The sequence below is a fragment of the Apus apus genome, chromosome 15, assembly GCF_020740795.1.
Source record: "Apus apus isolate bApuApu2 chromosome 15, bApuApu2.pri.cur, whole genome shotgun sequence".
Lineage (NCBI taxonomy): Eukaryota > Metazoa > Chordata > Aves > Apodiformes > Apodidae > Apus > Apus apus.
Window position 1 is genome coordinate 10,208,849 of NC_067296.1, and position 15,895 is coordinate 10,224,743.

At 38.4% G+C, this 15,895-nt stretch overlaps 1 protein-coding gene across 1 annotated transcript; it reads right to left on the bottom strand.

The window, feature by feature from the left end:
• Nucleotides 1-3,385: 3,385 nt before the first annotated feature.
• On the bottom strand, nt 3,386-12,397 carry CTCFL (CCCTC-binding factor like). The gene is made up of 10 exons (XM_051633409.1): nt 12,188-12,397; nt 11,398-11,605; nt 9,619-9,789; nt 8,997-9,130; nt 7,192-7,312; nt 6,549-6,698; nt 5,979-6,139; nt 5,159-5,341; nt 4,267-4,387; nt 3,386-3,489 (listed from the first exon to the last, which is right to left on the bottom strand). The coding sequence occupies exons 1-10, from the start codon at nt 12,395-12,397 to the stop codon at nt 3,386-3,388; spliced, it is 1,563 nt and encodes a 520-aa protein (XP_051489369.1).
• Between the last annotated feature and the right edge of the window lie 3,498 nt (nt 12,398-15,895).

Consider the following 15,895-nt stretch of genomic DNA (forward strand, 5'->3'; position numbering starts at 1 on the left):
CTCTTCATTTATTGTACTAAAACCCCCATAGCTTTCTTTTTTAACAGACTTTTCAAAGTAACAAGAGTTGAAATTGGCAGTGTTTAGATCTCAAACTGCAGCTACTCTGGAATGCACAGCACACAGCAGAATTTCCTACCCCTGACCACAGCAGCACAACTAGCAAACACAGCTTGCTCAACATGCAAAACCAAACAATTTTGTGCTGGCTGAGTTCTGTCTTATATTTATAATGATGTTAATCCTGAAATTAGGGTAAGGGATTGGCATTTTAATTAAAATTATTTCCTTGTTACATGACCTGGTATTATTAAAATTGGTTGGCAATGCTAGTGTTTGTTTATCATGAAACGTAACATAAGAATAGCAGCATTAAAGATGAATAGTTTAAAAGTATTTACAACTTTATGAACAGGCTTCCAAGTATTAATTATAAATGACAAAAAAAAAATGAGCCAACAGTGCATAAACAGGAATTGCGATCGTTGCAACTAATGATAAAAATCAATAGTACTTACTGTAACTATTCTATTCTTAAAGCTGCAAAACCAGTAGTTCTTATAACCCAAAAAACATAGAGAACCATGTTTCAGAGTTAGAATTGCTCTGATTCTTAAACGTACTATAAACGTGAACTTCCCTAAAGAATACAAACGTGTTTCATTGAAGGCCTAATCAAAATGAAAGTCATGGATGTGTTTTGGATCTAGTGCTAAATGTTTGCTCGCAATCATACCTGGAAACACTTGCAAGAAGGCTATTGAAAGGGGAAGGAGGGAGAATGCAAACAGCTACTACCTGCACTCAAAAAATAGTCACCCTAAGGTGACAGGAAATTATGCATTCCCAGGAATGGGTGGTCCTGCATACTTTTCTGGCATCAGCACACACTGCTGCTGCTTCATTTTGTGTGAACTCTTAACAATCATGCAGCTCCATATCTGTCCAGCTAACTGAGCTGACCAAAAATAAGATAGAATATTAGCTTCTATTTAGATCTGCATGCTGACCTGACTCACCCTACAGCCCCATGGTTGGCAGAGCTGAAACCAGAGGGAAGAAAGAAAATGATGCCTGGGACATGGGGAAAAAGACAGGACAGGCAGTGTGATCCAGCTGTGAAACCATTCCCCAAAGTTTGCAGGAACTTAATATTCTAACAAGCCAAAAAGTAAGGGGTCTGCTTCTCTCACTGTTCTCCATACTGATGGGAAACTAAAGGAAATCTTCTGGGAACTCACTGGGAAAACAGACTGGAGATAATAGCATTAAATAATTTCTAGAAGTATGGGGCATAAAACACTGCACATTTTTATGCACAAAATTTTATTTTAGCATAATGAATTCTATTAGAAATTAATGTGTTTGCAGAAAGGAGATTTATTAAATGTTCTTTGCATTAAAAAAATCATGGCCTTTCATGTGCTCACCTCAGCAAGGTACAAATAGACTGGAGTTCATACAGCTTTCAGTTCTATAGAGCTACTGAGGAATAAATTTGCTTCAGATCAGTATGCAATTCTTGAGTAAATCTGGAAGAGAAATTAAATCCAAGGTGAAACAAGCCTATCTACTTTTTAAAGTAAATTATTCTGAAATTAGCTATTTTTAATTCATTCTGTTATTACATTTATGGAATAAAACAGGTGAAAATTCTCTATAGCTTTCACAATTTGGTACAGTTTTTTGGGTTACACAGTAAAACTTGCAACAAGAAGAAAAATGAGCACAGAAGAGCTTAAACAGCTTTCAACCAGTGTCCTTTCTAGCCTTTCTAGTCTTTTCTAACTGGATGTAGTTACACTTCTGAGCTGGTCAGTTGCAACCAATGAAAACAAGGAAGATCAGAGTCTGTGTGTTATTTGTCCATCATGTTGAGAATCATTTCACAAGTAATTTCTGTTTTCTCTTCTCCCAGAGCTGTTGCTTCTATTCCATCTAGAACAGGGACAATCTCACTGACACAATGGTCATTTTTCACAGTGGAGATACGTTGGAATGGTTCAGCTTTGCAAAAAAATAAATAAATTTTGTGATTAAGCAGAAAAACAACTTCACATTTCAACAAATCTAATAAATAAGCAATTTAATGTAGTGGAGTAAGCACTGCCAATACATAATAAGAGCATGTACTTTGTCTTATTGTTTATTTGGAGTATAAACGTATTTTAAGCTGAATATTACACTACATGCCATGTTAGGGAGTAGTACCCATGGTATTCTTATCAGAGGTAAATTAATCATTATTCAATTGGACATTTAATTTTCATATACACACATTTTCTTTTTAAATTATTAACAGCAGAACACTGACAGCACCAGCCACACAAGTTATCTTTTTCTAAAGGCACATAGAGAATCCCACAGGCCCCTGCAAGTTGTGCAAGAAGTAGAGAGTGAAACATACTTGCAAATGTCAACTTTGGGAAAAAACCTGCTGAAACCAGCACAGAAATTTCTAGTATTTGTGTGGGTCAACTAATGGACTGAGTATTTGCATGAAAAACATCTAAAGACACATTATCTTCCAGATTATCAAGCTTCCACACAAAGGGATCTGCAAGATACTGAAATTATTTGCAAGTTGCAAAACATTAATAAACAGCAAAATCTAATTATCACAAAAACAAGCACTGCAGTTGTAACATTTTTCTCTAACCATACCATTACAGCCTTACCAGTGAAAACAGAAGTGTCAATGCTAATGTAAACTCAGCTGCTGATATATATTCATTAGATTCAGAAAAGCTTCAATGTTTCTTCTGCTCACTATGTCAAATTTTATCTCAGCATCACTGGCCACAAATCAGTGCAGATACCATCTGATATACCAAAATTTAAGGTTTTAGAACACCTAGGCCTTAGATGTATCTCTATTCTTATCTTACTCCATAAAAAACACTTGAAGAATCATAATCAGGAGACTACTATGGCTGTCAAACAACATCTGGGAAGGAAAGAGGCAAAAAAATTAGATGTTCTGGTCAGGCAAAGATATTTTCTTGGCCCTGAAGGTGACCTCAGAAACTTATGGCCAGTTCTTACCACACAGCAGTGCAGGGGTTCAGCATTAGATAAATGGACAAGGAGAAGACAGGATGCACGAGGATACAGGGCTCTGGGCCATCACCTGACCTAACTGAATATTGAATATTGTGCTTTGTCTAATTCAAAAGAAATGCACATAAATGATATCATATGCAAATACCTCTTCTGGGTCAACTGGGTAAGATGAAACTGATAAAATATTACTATACATGTGGTGACAGGCTAAGGTTGGAGACAATAAAAACATTACTTCATATATGTTTAGAGTTGCAAATAAGACAGAAAATAAATTCTTGTATCGGGAATGTAGTAGCATAACTCAGCTAGAAAAGCCACTTCACTTATTGCTGTAGAGCTCTTGCTGGCAAGACATCAGCTGACCAAAGTCTACCATTTTGGTCTGCCAAAACCTGAACTCACTAACTGTCAGGGAATCCTGACCTGATGAGAAGAGGTGGGGAAGAAGAAGAAAGAGAGGAAAAGAGATAAACTATGGACCGTCTTTTGGTTTATATTGAAGTTTACAGAATAAACACTCAGCACTCAAGAACCACCCACAATGAGTAATGCCAAGTAGTTACAAGCGAGTTTCTGATGGCACAGAAATGCTGAACCAAGAGCTCTATGAACTAGCCTGATCACCTCTGAAGTCCGACAGAAGAATGACTCCACATATTTAAATCAGTAGCATTTATATTATTATTTGATCACTTGTCTGATCTGAGTAAGAGAGAAAGATGATGAACAATGTCTGTATTAAGATGTCCTAGGTCTTTTGTGATTAACCTGCAATCCAAGTTCTGAAATGGCAAAGTTTTCAATCAGGTCTGTGTTAAAGCAGCATGTTATACATCATGAGTTCTTAAGAAAACTCATTATGCCTCAACTCAGTAATGATGTGTTTCATCCTCATTTATAAAGGCAAAGGGAATTTGTAAAAGGGAGAGGAAAAATGCATTTGTAAGCATTGCTAAGCAGGGAGTTTAGGAAGGAGCAGGGGAGCAGAAGTCCCAAAATAGGTACCTAACAATGACCCAACTCAGATGACAAGATTTTCTGACACACAATAGTGACTATTCTGAAGTATTCTTCCATTATTAGCACTTACATTAGCTTCATTGTGAAACAGTAATTAAACAGCAGGGGAGATTCACTTCCTTACCCTTTTATTCTTGATTCTCATTTACATGATTAAATTCTAACTTATTCACTGATTACCTTTTTGCTTAACACACTTTGGTTCCTCATGGGTTTTATTTTTGCCCTTGCTTCTTTTTCTGGGTGTAGTAGTTTTTACCCTGCGTAATCCACAATTTTCAGCATGCTTATGCATATTATTCTGTTAGCATAACAAAGCATAAATATATGAATAAAATATGAATGTATGTAAGCACTTTAACACACACACACAAAACAAATATGGTTCTGACAGACAAATTTTGGAACACTAAGTGAAAGGCTGAATTAGTTAACAACCCCCATAAATCCCCTGATTTTCCAGAATACATATTAAAATTCTGTTTTAAAGGAGCAGTGCCACTTGGTGAGTATAAAATAAAATTTATCATTTTCTGGTTCCTGGATAAGCAATAAAGTTTTACATGTAAAATCTCTATGTGGAAAAAAGGTTATATTCACTTTAGAAGTGTGCAGCAGAGGTATGTTCTCACTGCATATGGTTTTGAAGATATAAATAATAATTTCTTACTTTCCTTGCTGAACTGGTCCTAGCACTCTTTTACTTCAATTTTCCTTCCAAATTATTTTGTGTGTCTTGGAATTCACACCTCCACACTGCCTTGCAATTTGTTTTAAGAAAACTACTGTATTAAATGTATGTAACTTCAATATTGGATTGCACAAAGCAATACCAATCCCGGCCATATGATGTGGCAGATATTTTCTAAAAGGGAATACTATGAAGTTCTTTATTAATCCCCCAATGTAAGGTTTAGGGAAAAAACCCCAGCAAGTTGTGCTGGCTTAGCATTAAGGAGTTAACATTCCAGCCAGTACACTGCTTTTAATTCTCAGTCCTTTGTGGCAATATGATCTGCAATACTTAGCTAAAGATAACTCCAGGGAGAGTCCCTGAAAGGAAGTATTTTACACAGAGTGAATAGCCCTTACTACATCTAGGGCATTGATAAACAGTAGGCTTAATATTAGAATCATGATGCTTCCTAAATTGAAGAGTGAGAAGCTGCTTCTGTTGAAAGCTTTTGCTGCAGCTCAAGCAAGTGAAGGGCTTCTCACTAGAATGGGTTTGTTTATGTACAATTAAGCATCGTTCCTGAAACAAAGTATCTGTAATGTAACTATCCTCCTCTGACATATGTACAAATAAACACACAGGCACAACAGCAAAGTGAAAGGATGCTGCACAGACTCCTTAATTATCCCCCACTCTAGGCAGATGCTGAAGAAGACGTTGGGATTTGCCCACTGACTTGGAGAAGGTTAGAGGTTTTCCACCTAACCTTAAGGTTAGCTGAGAAAATAATCAGAATGGAGCAACAGCACATTCCAACATCTCAAGGCCAAAGCAATACTATCATAAATGTATTATCTAATATAAAATTTTCAGTTCAGTCTGAATTTATTCATGACAATGCTGAAAAATCACATTTAATGTGCAAATATTATATTTTGTTCTCATCACAACACTGCTGAAAGTGATTGCTCTTACTTCATGCTTCCTAGCAGTTCCTGTACAAATTACCAAGAAGATAGCCTGAGACATTCCAGCATTTGAATTTTCCTGTTTATTTGTGGTCCATTTGTCTTGCAAACATATATAACTACACTATTTTAGTTAGATTGCAGTAATAACATTTTTTATCTTCTTAAGGTGAACATAACCCAGATCCAACCCTACCTTCCCAAACCATCAATTGAAAAAGCAGGAATTTTTCTGTGAATTTAAATACCTGCATGCATGCATAGCTGCACTGATCACGTTTGATTCTCTTTTCGTTTCTGTGAGTCTTCTCGTGCTGAATAAAAGCATAACGCTCATGAAAAACAGCTTCACAGTAGCTGCACTTAATTGCCACTGCCATGTAGGAATGCAGATTTCGCAGGTGGGTTCCTGAACAGTTATTAAAAGCAATTAATTTTAATGGTACATTTTTTACTTCCACAATTTTAAACGCTAGACTGGCTTTGAGAAAAAACTTTTCAACACAATCCCGACATAGATTTTTGTGAGGTACCTTCTTACTGAAAACCAGAAGGTCGCAGTATCACAAGTACAGGGCAGAAAAAAAAGCTAAGTGTTTGCTACTTTCCGTTTAAAGAAACATCAACCACAAGATGTCACCACATCTCCTTGCAGGAGGAACTTACCTGCAAAGCAAAGAAGGCATGTTCTTTAGAAACAGTCCTTAATGATATAAAGTCATATGTAACATTTGGTATCATTGTAAGCAGTGAAAATTAGAGATTTCACCTCTTAATTACCTCCACATTTCATATTCAGCTTTTTCCCTTAGACTCACCCAAGTCATTTTTTCGTGAAATAAAGGTACTACAATGTGGACACTGGTATTTTGGCACATTTTCTCCATGCTTCTGTAGCATATGGATTTTCATGGTACCACTTTGAGTGAATTTGGCGTGGCAAACATAACATTCATAGGGTTTTTCACCTACAAAAAGATATTAAAAATAGCACACACTTGGAAACTCCCTTTACTTATTTGATACAAATGCAAACTTTCTACAGATCTTGGCATCCATATTCTAACAGCAATATTCTGCACACCAAAATGGCAACTAAGCTGATTAGGGGTCTAGAGAACAGGTCTCATGAGGACAACCAGAGGGAGTTGGGGTTGTTCAGCCTCAAGAAGAGGAGGTTGAGGGGAGACCTCGTTGCTCTCTACAACTACCTAAAAGGAGGTTGCAGTAAGGTGGGTGTTGACCTCTTCTCCCTAGTGACCAGCAACAGGACAAGAATTGTACAGTCAGACTTCTGAGAGCCAACTTCAGAAAATGTAAAAAGAACATTTTTTCAAGTGCTTACTTACTCAAAATTACAAATGAAAAAAGTGCTAGTTTTAGAGTCTGAAATTAGAGCGCTCTAGACCTGCAAATTAAGGCTTTAAGGACACAGAGCTGATCATTACTCTGGAGTCTTACCTGAATGAGTTCTCATGTGCCTTTTCAGTTTATAGGCGTCCTTGCTGGCGTAACTGCAAAGGTCACAGGTGTAGGGACGCTCACCTGTGTGTGAGCGACTGTGTCGCTTCATTTTGCTTGCCTGGTACAAAACCAAGACATTTTCTGCATCAACATTTACATTAGAGACATAATTTATTAAAATATATATTTCCCCAGATTTATTTATTGGTATTTTCAATATTGTATCAGTCCCAGAACTTGCACTCTCCCGCTCCCACCCCTGTTTTTTCCTGTACAATCAGCCTGCTGTGGTTTTAGGTAACATTTCTGTACTCTTTTCCCCAGATGATCTTACTTTCATGTTTCTGCCAACAAAAACAAAAGGAGAAATTTTATAAGAAGAACATAAAAGCCAGAATCTGTGTATCAGCTGAAGGGGATACCTACTACCTTCAGGCTACCTGGATCTGCCAAACATAAAATATTTTGAAAACATTCAGGAAAATAAATGAAAGAACAAACTCATTAACCAAAGTCTTTATTCTTCTTCAAATCCCAATTAAACACTTGCAGAAGTTTAATTCATTCTATTTTTTTATACTGTGCTTGTGATATGTGCTACATAAATATTGTAGGTATGCAAGCTAAAATTAGGAGTAATCTAATGTTCAATTGCTCCGTTTACAGACATACTTAACGAATTCACTGCTAGATCCATTCAAATCTACACCACTATTCACTTAAATAAAATTAAACATGATTGCCAATTTTTGCTATATAGAAGTTAAATCATAAATCATAAGGGGGCTCCTGATTCAGGTACAGCTTAAAGCAATATTAGTGACAGTTTTGCAACAGCAATGAGTGCTGAATACTTTGTTATGAGAACAAGGGAAAGAACAGGAAACTAACAAACTGATGGGTTTTTAAAGAGGCAAGCTGTCAAAAATCTAATTAGTAAGATAAGGTGTATGGAATAAAGTTCAGGCTTTGGATTTGGACAGAGCACAAAAAAAGATAGATACTGAATATTCAGTAAACTGTTACAGTGATTCAATCACAGGTGCATGACTGAAAGCTTGTTTTTTCAGAGGGAACACTTAGGCAGTCACCATTTTTTTTATTCCCAGATTCAGCAAATTTCAGTCCTGTAAAACCAAACATCGTCAAGCACATAAACACAACACAAGCTTCATTTTGGACATTACCCAGTCTTGTCCTATAGTATATATGGAATGAACCACAAAGGAAGATCAGGTATGCTGTTGTAGGATCAAATTCACACAAACACATTGTCTAGCAGCATTTTCAGTAGAAAAAAACAGAAAACACCCTTAAAATTTAATAGTTTAAAATTTAATATCTATACATTTAAAATTTAATAGTTTAAAAAAGCAAAATAATTGTACAAGGACTAATTTGAGGCAACTCATTTATAAATATCACTACATGGAGGAAGTAAGAATTCAAGGAATTCAGATTAAGAGGCGATGGGGATGAGAAGGTGTGCATGCCAATGAAATAAATGCATGTCACCACAAAGCTCAAGCAATCAGCTGTCTTGCAGTTATACTGCAGTAACACCGCAGACAAACGCAATTCAACCCATCACTGTGGTTCAAGGCCATTGGTGGACACTGGTGGTCTTTGCTTTGATGCTGAGCTTTGCACTGAGGCCACTGACTCCTGGTAGGTCCTAACCCAGCAGAAACCTCTCAGGGTTAAAAAACTGTGCAAAAATGTTATAATTTTACAGTACATTAAAATCTTAGTATGTGAAAGCCTACAAGCCCTCCTGGAGGATTCAGCAAGGCTGTACTTACTTCTACACAAGAATATTTACACTCTGAACACTTGAAAGGTTTTTCTAAAGTATGTTTGTAGCGCCTGTGCCGGGAAAGCTCACTGCTGGTCACAAATGCCATATCACACTCACTGCATTTGTAGGGTCTGGTCCCTGTAGGAATACACAGCTTATTATATTTTTATTTAAAAACACAATGGTATGATTTGTCTGCCTTAAATCAACGTGCAGTTTTTTTAATAGGAAGTTTCTGAATTTTTACATACAATCAATGTACACACCATAAGTTTATTATAGAGGTGATTTATCGATTTGTTTCATGGTTATATAGCAAAATGGAAACATCAGAGAAAATTCTAGTATGAACATAGGAATCAGACAATTGAAGTCAGTATTCACTTGACAATTTTTAAGATGTATATAAGAAAAGTATTTAAGAAAATAAATTAATACACACACAGAGCTATACTACTTACCATGTCGCTTCAGCACAGAACTCCAAATGAAATCAGAGAAACTTCTGAGCACAAAATGATCACAGAATACACCTCTATGACAAAGTCATTTGCTTGTTAAGTAAATTCATCGTTAATTAAGTTTTTCAGATATTATGCAAAACAAAGTATTTTCACGTTAGATACCTGTATGTGTATTCATATGGTTATGCAGGACAGTAGCTGTATGAAAAGCCCTAAGGCAGAGGTGACACATGTGCCTCTTCTCATCAGAATGGGTTTTCACATGACGATTCAGATTTGATGTTCTGAGTGAGGAGAACGTGCACAAACCACAGTTGAAAACTGCTTTTTCTCCTGTGGGAACAAAGACACATTTACATGGTACAAGCCACAAGAACATTACTTCGCTTTTTCAGAAAATTGTACCAATTTCTATACGGTTCCTCTACTTTGGGTAAAACTACTTCAGACTTAAGTGAGCTGACAAAAAAACAATGTCATGTGTTAGTGATACAGTTTAGAACCTAATCCCACAAAACCTAAGCCCTAGCCTAGCTCTCACCTCCAAGACAGGATAAAACTTTCTCACTTGAAAGCATCATTCAGACATTGTTCATCAAGGCACTTCCAACCTGTGCAACACACTTCTTGATGACAACTGTCTAATTAGTATTAAGCAACCTTATTCAAACATTTGGAAATGGCAGGTTAAGCTACTCTTATCTTTCTGGTAGTTCTGAATCCATAAACTATGCAAAGAACATCATGATGTAAAAGCTTCTCTAAAATTCTTAGTTGAATTTGTGGAAAAAAATATCAATTCCTTGAAGAATTCATAGAAAAAAGTTAGGCTTTCTGAATTACATGACATTTCCAGGTTCATGGCACAACAGTAATGAATTTCTTTTGAGCTTAACAAGTTAGGAGTAAATGTGCAACACTTTCAGTTTTGAAGATCTGAAACTGCGAAATGGCAAATACGTCATGGTTGAAGATCCTTTCCAAAACAGTTGTCTCAGCCCCCAAGTGCACTCTTTGTAATGATTTTCATGCTGAGGCTAAAATGTATTTTATACAGTGCTTCATACCACACAGAGATGTGCAGCTAACACTTCAATAACAGCAAACAAAACCACTTTATTGTTATTTACTCATTGTGGATTCATGCCCACGCAGAAGAACATTGCTAGCTTTGTTAAAGCTGCTCGACTGTGCTTCCTGTAAACACAGTAACTAAAACAAGGGGCATTAACAAACGGTTCAATATCCATACTTTAAACAACCTCAGCCAAGATACTTTAATATTCAGGTAATATGACAGACACATTTACAGACTCTTCAACATTACTGATGCCATCCAGCTTTTACAGTACAGACAGTTTCTAGGGAAACAGTTGCTTATCCACTCCCTTCTAAGCCAGTCCTCAGTTTCTGCAACATACTTTATGTTCCTGAAATCCTAAAGCTGTTATTTTCTGTTACTTCTACTCAGGTTCTGAGAGGTGCCTTGCTGACAGGCATTGATAAATGCGCACCACTCCCAGCCAGCAACTTGGAACCGCCCTAAGCTCATCCTTAACCCCCTGAACAAGCACATTTTGCAGCTGAATGAGGGAACGAAAAAAGACTAAGTAAATTACTAGGTTTATTCAAAGATATTTATACACAATATTAACTTTGAAATCTCCCTGAAGATTTCAAATACCACATGCTGTTCAAAAGACTATTAATTTCTAAATGCCACCCAAAATGTCTCTTCTGAATACAACATCAGCCTGAACAAGTATATTTTATCACTTAAGGCTGAAGGGTATTATTCCTTCTTCCAAATTTTCACAGAATGTTAGATTTAACCTAATTTAAAATTAATAACACTGTGAATATTTAACAGAAAATTTCAACCTCACTTCAAAACCTAACAACATTATCTAAAAATTAACTACAAAGTTTATTAAGTTTTACCTTTTTTCTGATGAGGAGCACAAATCTGGAATTTTAGACTCTTGGGATTTCTTACAACTGTTTGTTCTGATAGAGCTGCATATTCTTGCTCTTTACCTTCATTGCATGAGTCTGACAAATCATCATTGGCTTTGCAGCTCTGGCTCTTTGTTTTCCCAAGAGTGGAAAAAAGTTCCTTCCTCATCCCATTTTCAGATGGGGTCCATTGCTGGACTTCATTTTCAAATGCAAGGACATCAGGTTCACTGCCAATCTATTTAAAAAAGAAAGCATTTTACAGCTTCCCTAATCAAAGGTAGTCACAAATACTTTTTTGTATTAGATTAAAAAAAACAAACAAAACTGTTCATCAGAAATTACCTAGGGTGGCACATGAGTTTTAAAGAAAAAAATATTTTCTTATAAAACCAATAGCACATGATAAATACCAATGTTTGTATGACCTTTTAATAAAATGTATTTAAAACGAGAACGCGTTACACATCCAGCTTTAACAACGACTGCTGTATCACACTAATGCAGGGGAAGAGAAATTTTCTAATGCTACTTAAGAGATCTAAGTTGTCAAACCAAAAGACACCAAACTGGCAAACTGAATTAAAAACCTGACTGGACTTCAAGAGGCTAAATTTTTAGTTTACTTTTTAAAATTATAAATATCTAATAATTTGTACAGGTTTTGAAGTCCAACAAATCTTTGAACACAGAAAAAATATTGAAGTCAGAACCAAACCAGTGCGATAGTACAAGTTAACAGCTAACGTATCATCATCTTCAGCACATCCAGAACGTGTACCTCAATCAGCAGTGTGTCTGGTGGTTTCTCTCTTGGCTTGCTTGCTGAACTTTTTGCCTGCCCTTTTTCTTGCAGAATGTTAAACTGTGTCAGCCCTAAGTCATAAAACACACAGATATCTTCCTGCAGAGCCATGCTGGCAGGCACACTGTGCAGCACACCCTGCCCCTGCTGCAGCACAACTGCCCCGGCCAGCACGGCCATGGCCACTCCCTTCTGCGGGCAGGCAGTTATCTGGCAGACTCCTTCCAGATCTTCCTCCTCTGCCTTCAGACACACATTCTGTAGTGTCAGCAAGTGTTTTTCACCCTCTTCTGGAGACAGTGACTGCTCTGGGGGGATTCTTGCCCCCATCTGCATATTGAGTTCAGCACTGTGGTCAGTGGCCCTGCTCCTCTCCTTCACTTGGATTCTGCCGTCCCCATCACACTCTTCTCCTCCTCTGTCCCTCTTATTTTCTGCACCTCCTAGTTTGGTGAAAGGCTCCAGCAGCCCTAAGGCCATGTACGCTGCTGAGTGAACCTGTTCGAAAGGCAAGGTTAAAAACGAGCCAATGAAAGGCTTTCAGCACAGCCCCCTGGGTGGTCTCGCACTCCAGCCCTTGAACCGCCTTGCTGTTCTGCTGGCCAACAGCCCTCCTGCACACCAGCTACCACAGCACGCCCACCACCCCGTGCCCCCAGCTGCCTCACACACCGCCCGTGCCCACAGCTCTGCTCCCACAGCCTCCCAGCCAGCCCTCAAACCCCAGCCCCACTCCCTCACCCCCTCAAGTTCCCACCACTCTTGGGCCAAGGGCTCCCTCCACCACAATCCGCCTCATGGCCGACAGCAGCAAGGGACCTGCCTCCAGCCATCACCTTCCTCCCGCCGCCTGTGCCCGCGCTTCTCCCAGGGCGGTGTCGGGCCGAGCACCGGGGGCTGGGGGCCCAGCGGCCCTGCTGGCGGCAGGTGTGCCCGGTGCCTTTGCTGCTTCCCGGGGAAGGCCAGAAGAGAAGGGGCCCTTCCCTGCTCTGCCCCTTGGCCCCTGCCCCCAGGAGCGAGTCTGCCCCACCAGCTGGAGACAGGAAGCAATGGAGAGGGGTTTTTCACCTGATGAGACGAGCAAAGGCCTGAGGTGGTGACCCTCCAAAGGCCTCTCCGTGCAAGGCCTGTGCCCCGCACTCAGCAAAGAGCCCTTTTCCTCACAGCAAGAGCACGGCAAGCCCGTCCCGCTGGGCAGCAAGGCCACCTGCAAAATCAGCCTGCCATTTCATTCCACTAGAGCCCCAGATGATCTCTCGGTCTTAATCGTAGGCCCTTAACCTTCTGCTCCCACTTGGCTGGAGACCACGGGGCTGAGTTCAATTGGTTTTCCTGCTTGCAAAATATTTGAAGTACTTCCCATGTTTCACTTACGGAAATACTTCAGCCTGGGTGTCTCTGAAGAGCGGGCTGGCTGCTGGTGCTGCAGCATCTCTTAACCTGGGAGCTGAAGTACTTCACAAAATTGGCTAAAGTACGTTTGCAGAGGCGGTAGAGAAACGTCTAAGTACCATTACACTCTACTTAAGCCCAGGACTGGTTATTCAGTGAGGACAAGAAGAATTAAGAGTTCTCCAAAGGCATTTTAAAAGTGTCTTTACTGAGGTACTATTTGAGAGAGTTCACATTTAATCTTGTGTATCCTTCTAGACTAGCAATATCTAACCGCCAAACATTTTGTAGGGCCCACTTACTGTTAATGCTCTATTATACACTAGTGCAAAGAACGGATTTGGTGCTTTATCTCTAAGTATTAGTCCAGTGTATTGCAAAATGCAGTACATTGCAAGGTGACTAAGGGCCAGTGTGGTCTAGAATCTGCTAAACCACATGCTGAATTTTCAATGAAACAAAACAAAACCCTGAGGCAATTTGTGGCTTTCCTCGCCTGTGTAAGTAAACCATTAAAACCGGCATTTGTGAAATATCCTTAGCACAAAATAGCAGCAAATCCCACTGGCCTGTTTATCTGCATCTGTACTATTCCATTAGAAAAGGTGGTGTTTTGCACACAGCCAATATTAGACAGAGTGTCTGAATACAGTTGACTCTGCTGGGGACCCAGGAACCGTGCGTCCTCTTTTCCACTGAATTTGGCAGGGACACTATTACTATTTCTGTATTTCTGGTGCCTGAGATAGTGGGTGCTACACAGCACCACTGGAACAGCCAATGTCTCTGATTACTGCAAAGGATGTAGCCATGAAAAGTACATCACCTTGGCCACTGTAACTAGCTGTAAGAATTAAAAATTAAAACTGTCACATCTTGAAAATTTAATCTCATGACAAGCCTGATCGTAGGTTATTTACCTTAGGGGCCTTAACCTTAGAGACAGCAAGTTCCTGTAATTTCTATAAATACTCTTGACAACAACTATCCACAAGTCTGCAGAATCCTAAATGCAAAAATAATACATATTCTCTTACGTTTACTAACTGCAAATTTGTCAGAACTATTACGTTACTTGGAACCAACACAAATCCAAAGCAATTGTTGAAGGTTGAATACGTATTCCAGCAATTTAAGGCTGATACTTCAGCTACATACCACGTTATTCATCATCTACAGAATCTGTGGGCTCTCAAAACCAAAGAACAAGATGCAGAATGTACAATATATTAATATAATTATGCTGCTGGTGACTGTAGCCAGAGATTACACTTACAAGTTTCATTTCAAGTTGCTACATATACTGTGCAATTATGATAGTTGAAGGGCAGTGAGGAAACAAGTTTTTTTAATTATATATTGTCCTTTAGGGCATTTTAATGAGTTTTTCTGCACTTGAACAGTCATCAGCATCCAAGAGCTGTCCTGCCTTGTACTTCTGCATTATTAATACAGCACCATCCATGCAGCTGCAGTTAAAGGTCTGTCATTGTTTCCATTATAAATTGATATTTTCAAGGATTTATAACTCAAATGCAAAATAGCCCTTCAGTTAATTTTTTGTTGAATTTAAAGGAACCCCTTGGATCAGGAATCTACCAACTCAACCACTTTCTAGCTAACACAATAGAGGTTAACAGCTCCAGAATGGCTGTTATGTTCTATTGTGAACACAGTGTCCAGTTACCAGTCAGTCTCTAACTGCAGTCAAGCTTCTTCCCCTACTCCTCTAAAAGTTGTTTCTTTTTAGCAGATCAACAAACTGCATAAAAAATCCAGCACAGAAGTAACAGAGGATTTTTTTTTATTTTATTTTGTAGGTCATAAGTATATTTTGAGGGCTAGAAGTTCTCAGTAGAAATTATTACATGTTAGGAATATTTTATAAGCAATATAAGGAATTTAACATAGGCACATTCTCTTGTGCTAAAGTAATATTATATAAAGAAGCAAAATTCAGCAACAAAATTGCAGGTAAATTGCTGATAAGAATCTACCAGTGTGTGAATGTGAACACAGACAGCTAAAATCCTTAATCAGCAGAGTGAATTCTACCCATGGCTGCACTAAGGAAACACAGCAAACTGTTCTGATCTGCATTTTCCTCTGAGTATAAACAGCACAGCTGATTTTTTTAATGAGTAAAATATTTGATTATCTCTTCAGATTGTCAGTCTTAAATCTGAAGGTGCTTAATGCTCATCAGATGGAGCTGACTTTTGGAAAAGCTCCATTATCATGTAGCATCAAGCATATTTGACCTTAAAGTTCAAAGCCTTCAGTTTC

What these genes read in the sequence shown, in the direction of transcription:
- CTCFL (XM_051633409.1), bottom strand. Translation starts at nt 12,397, where the DNA reads ATGGCCGTGCTGGCCGGGGCAGTTGTGCTGCAGCAGGGGCAGGGTGTG. An exon ending in CACTGCTGATTGAGGTACAC is followed by an intron (nt 11,606 to 12,187) that starts GTTCTGGATGTG and finishes AATGAAGTCCAG; the next exon opens with CAATGGACCCCATCTGAAAA. An exon ending in TTCACGAAAAAATGACTTGG is followed by an intron (nt 6,140 to 6,548) that starts GTGAGTCTAAGG and finishes ATAACTGTTCAG; the next exon opens with GAACCCACCTGCGAAATCTG.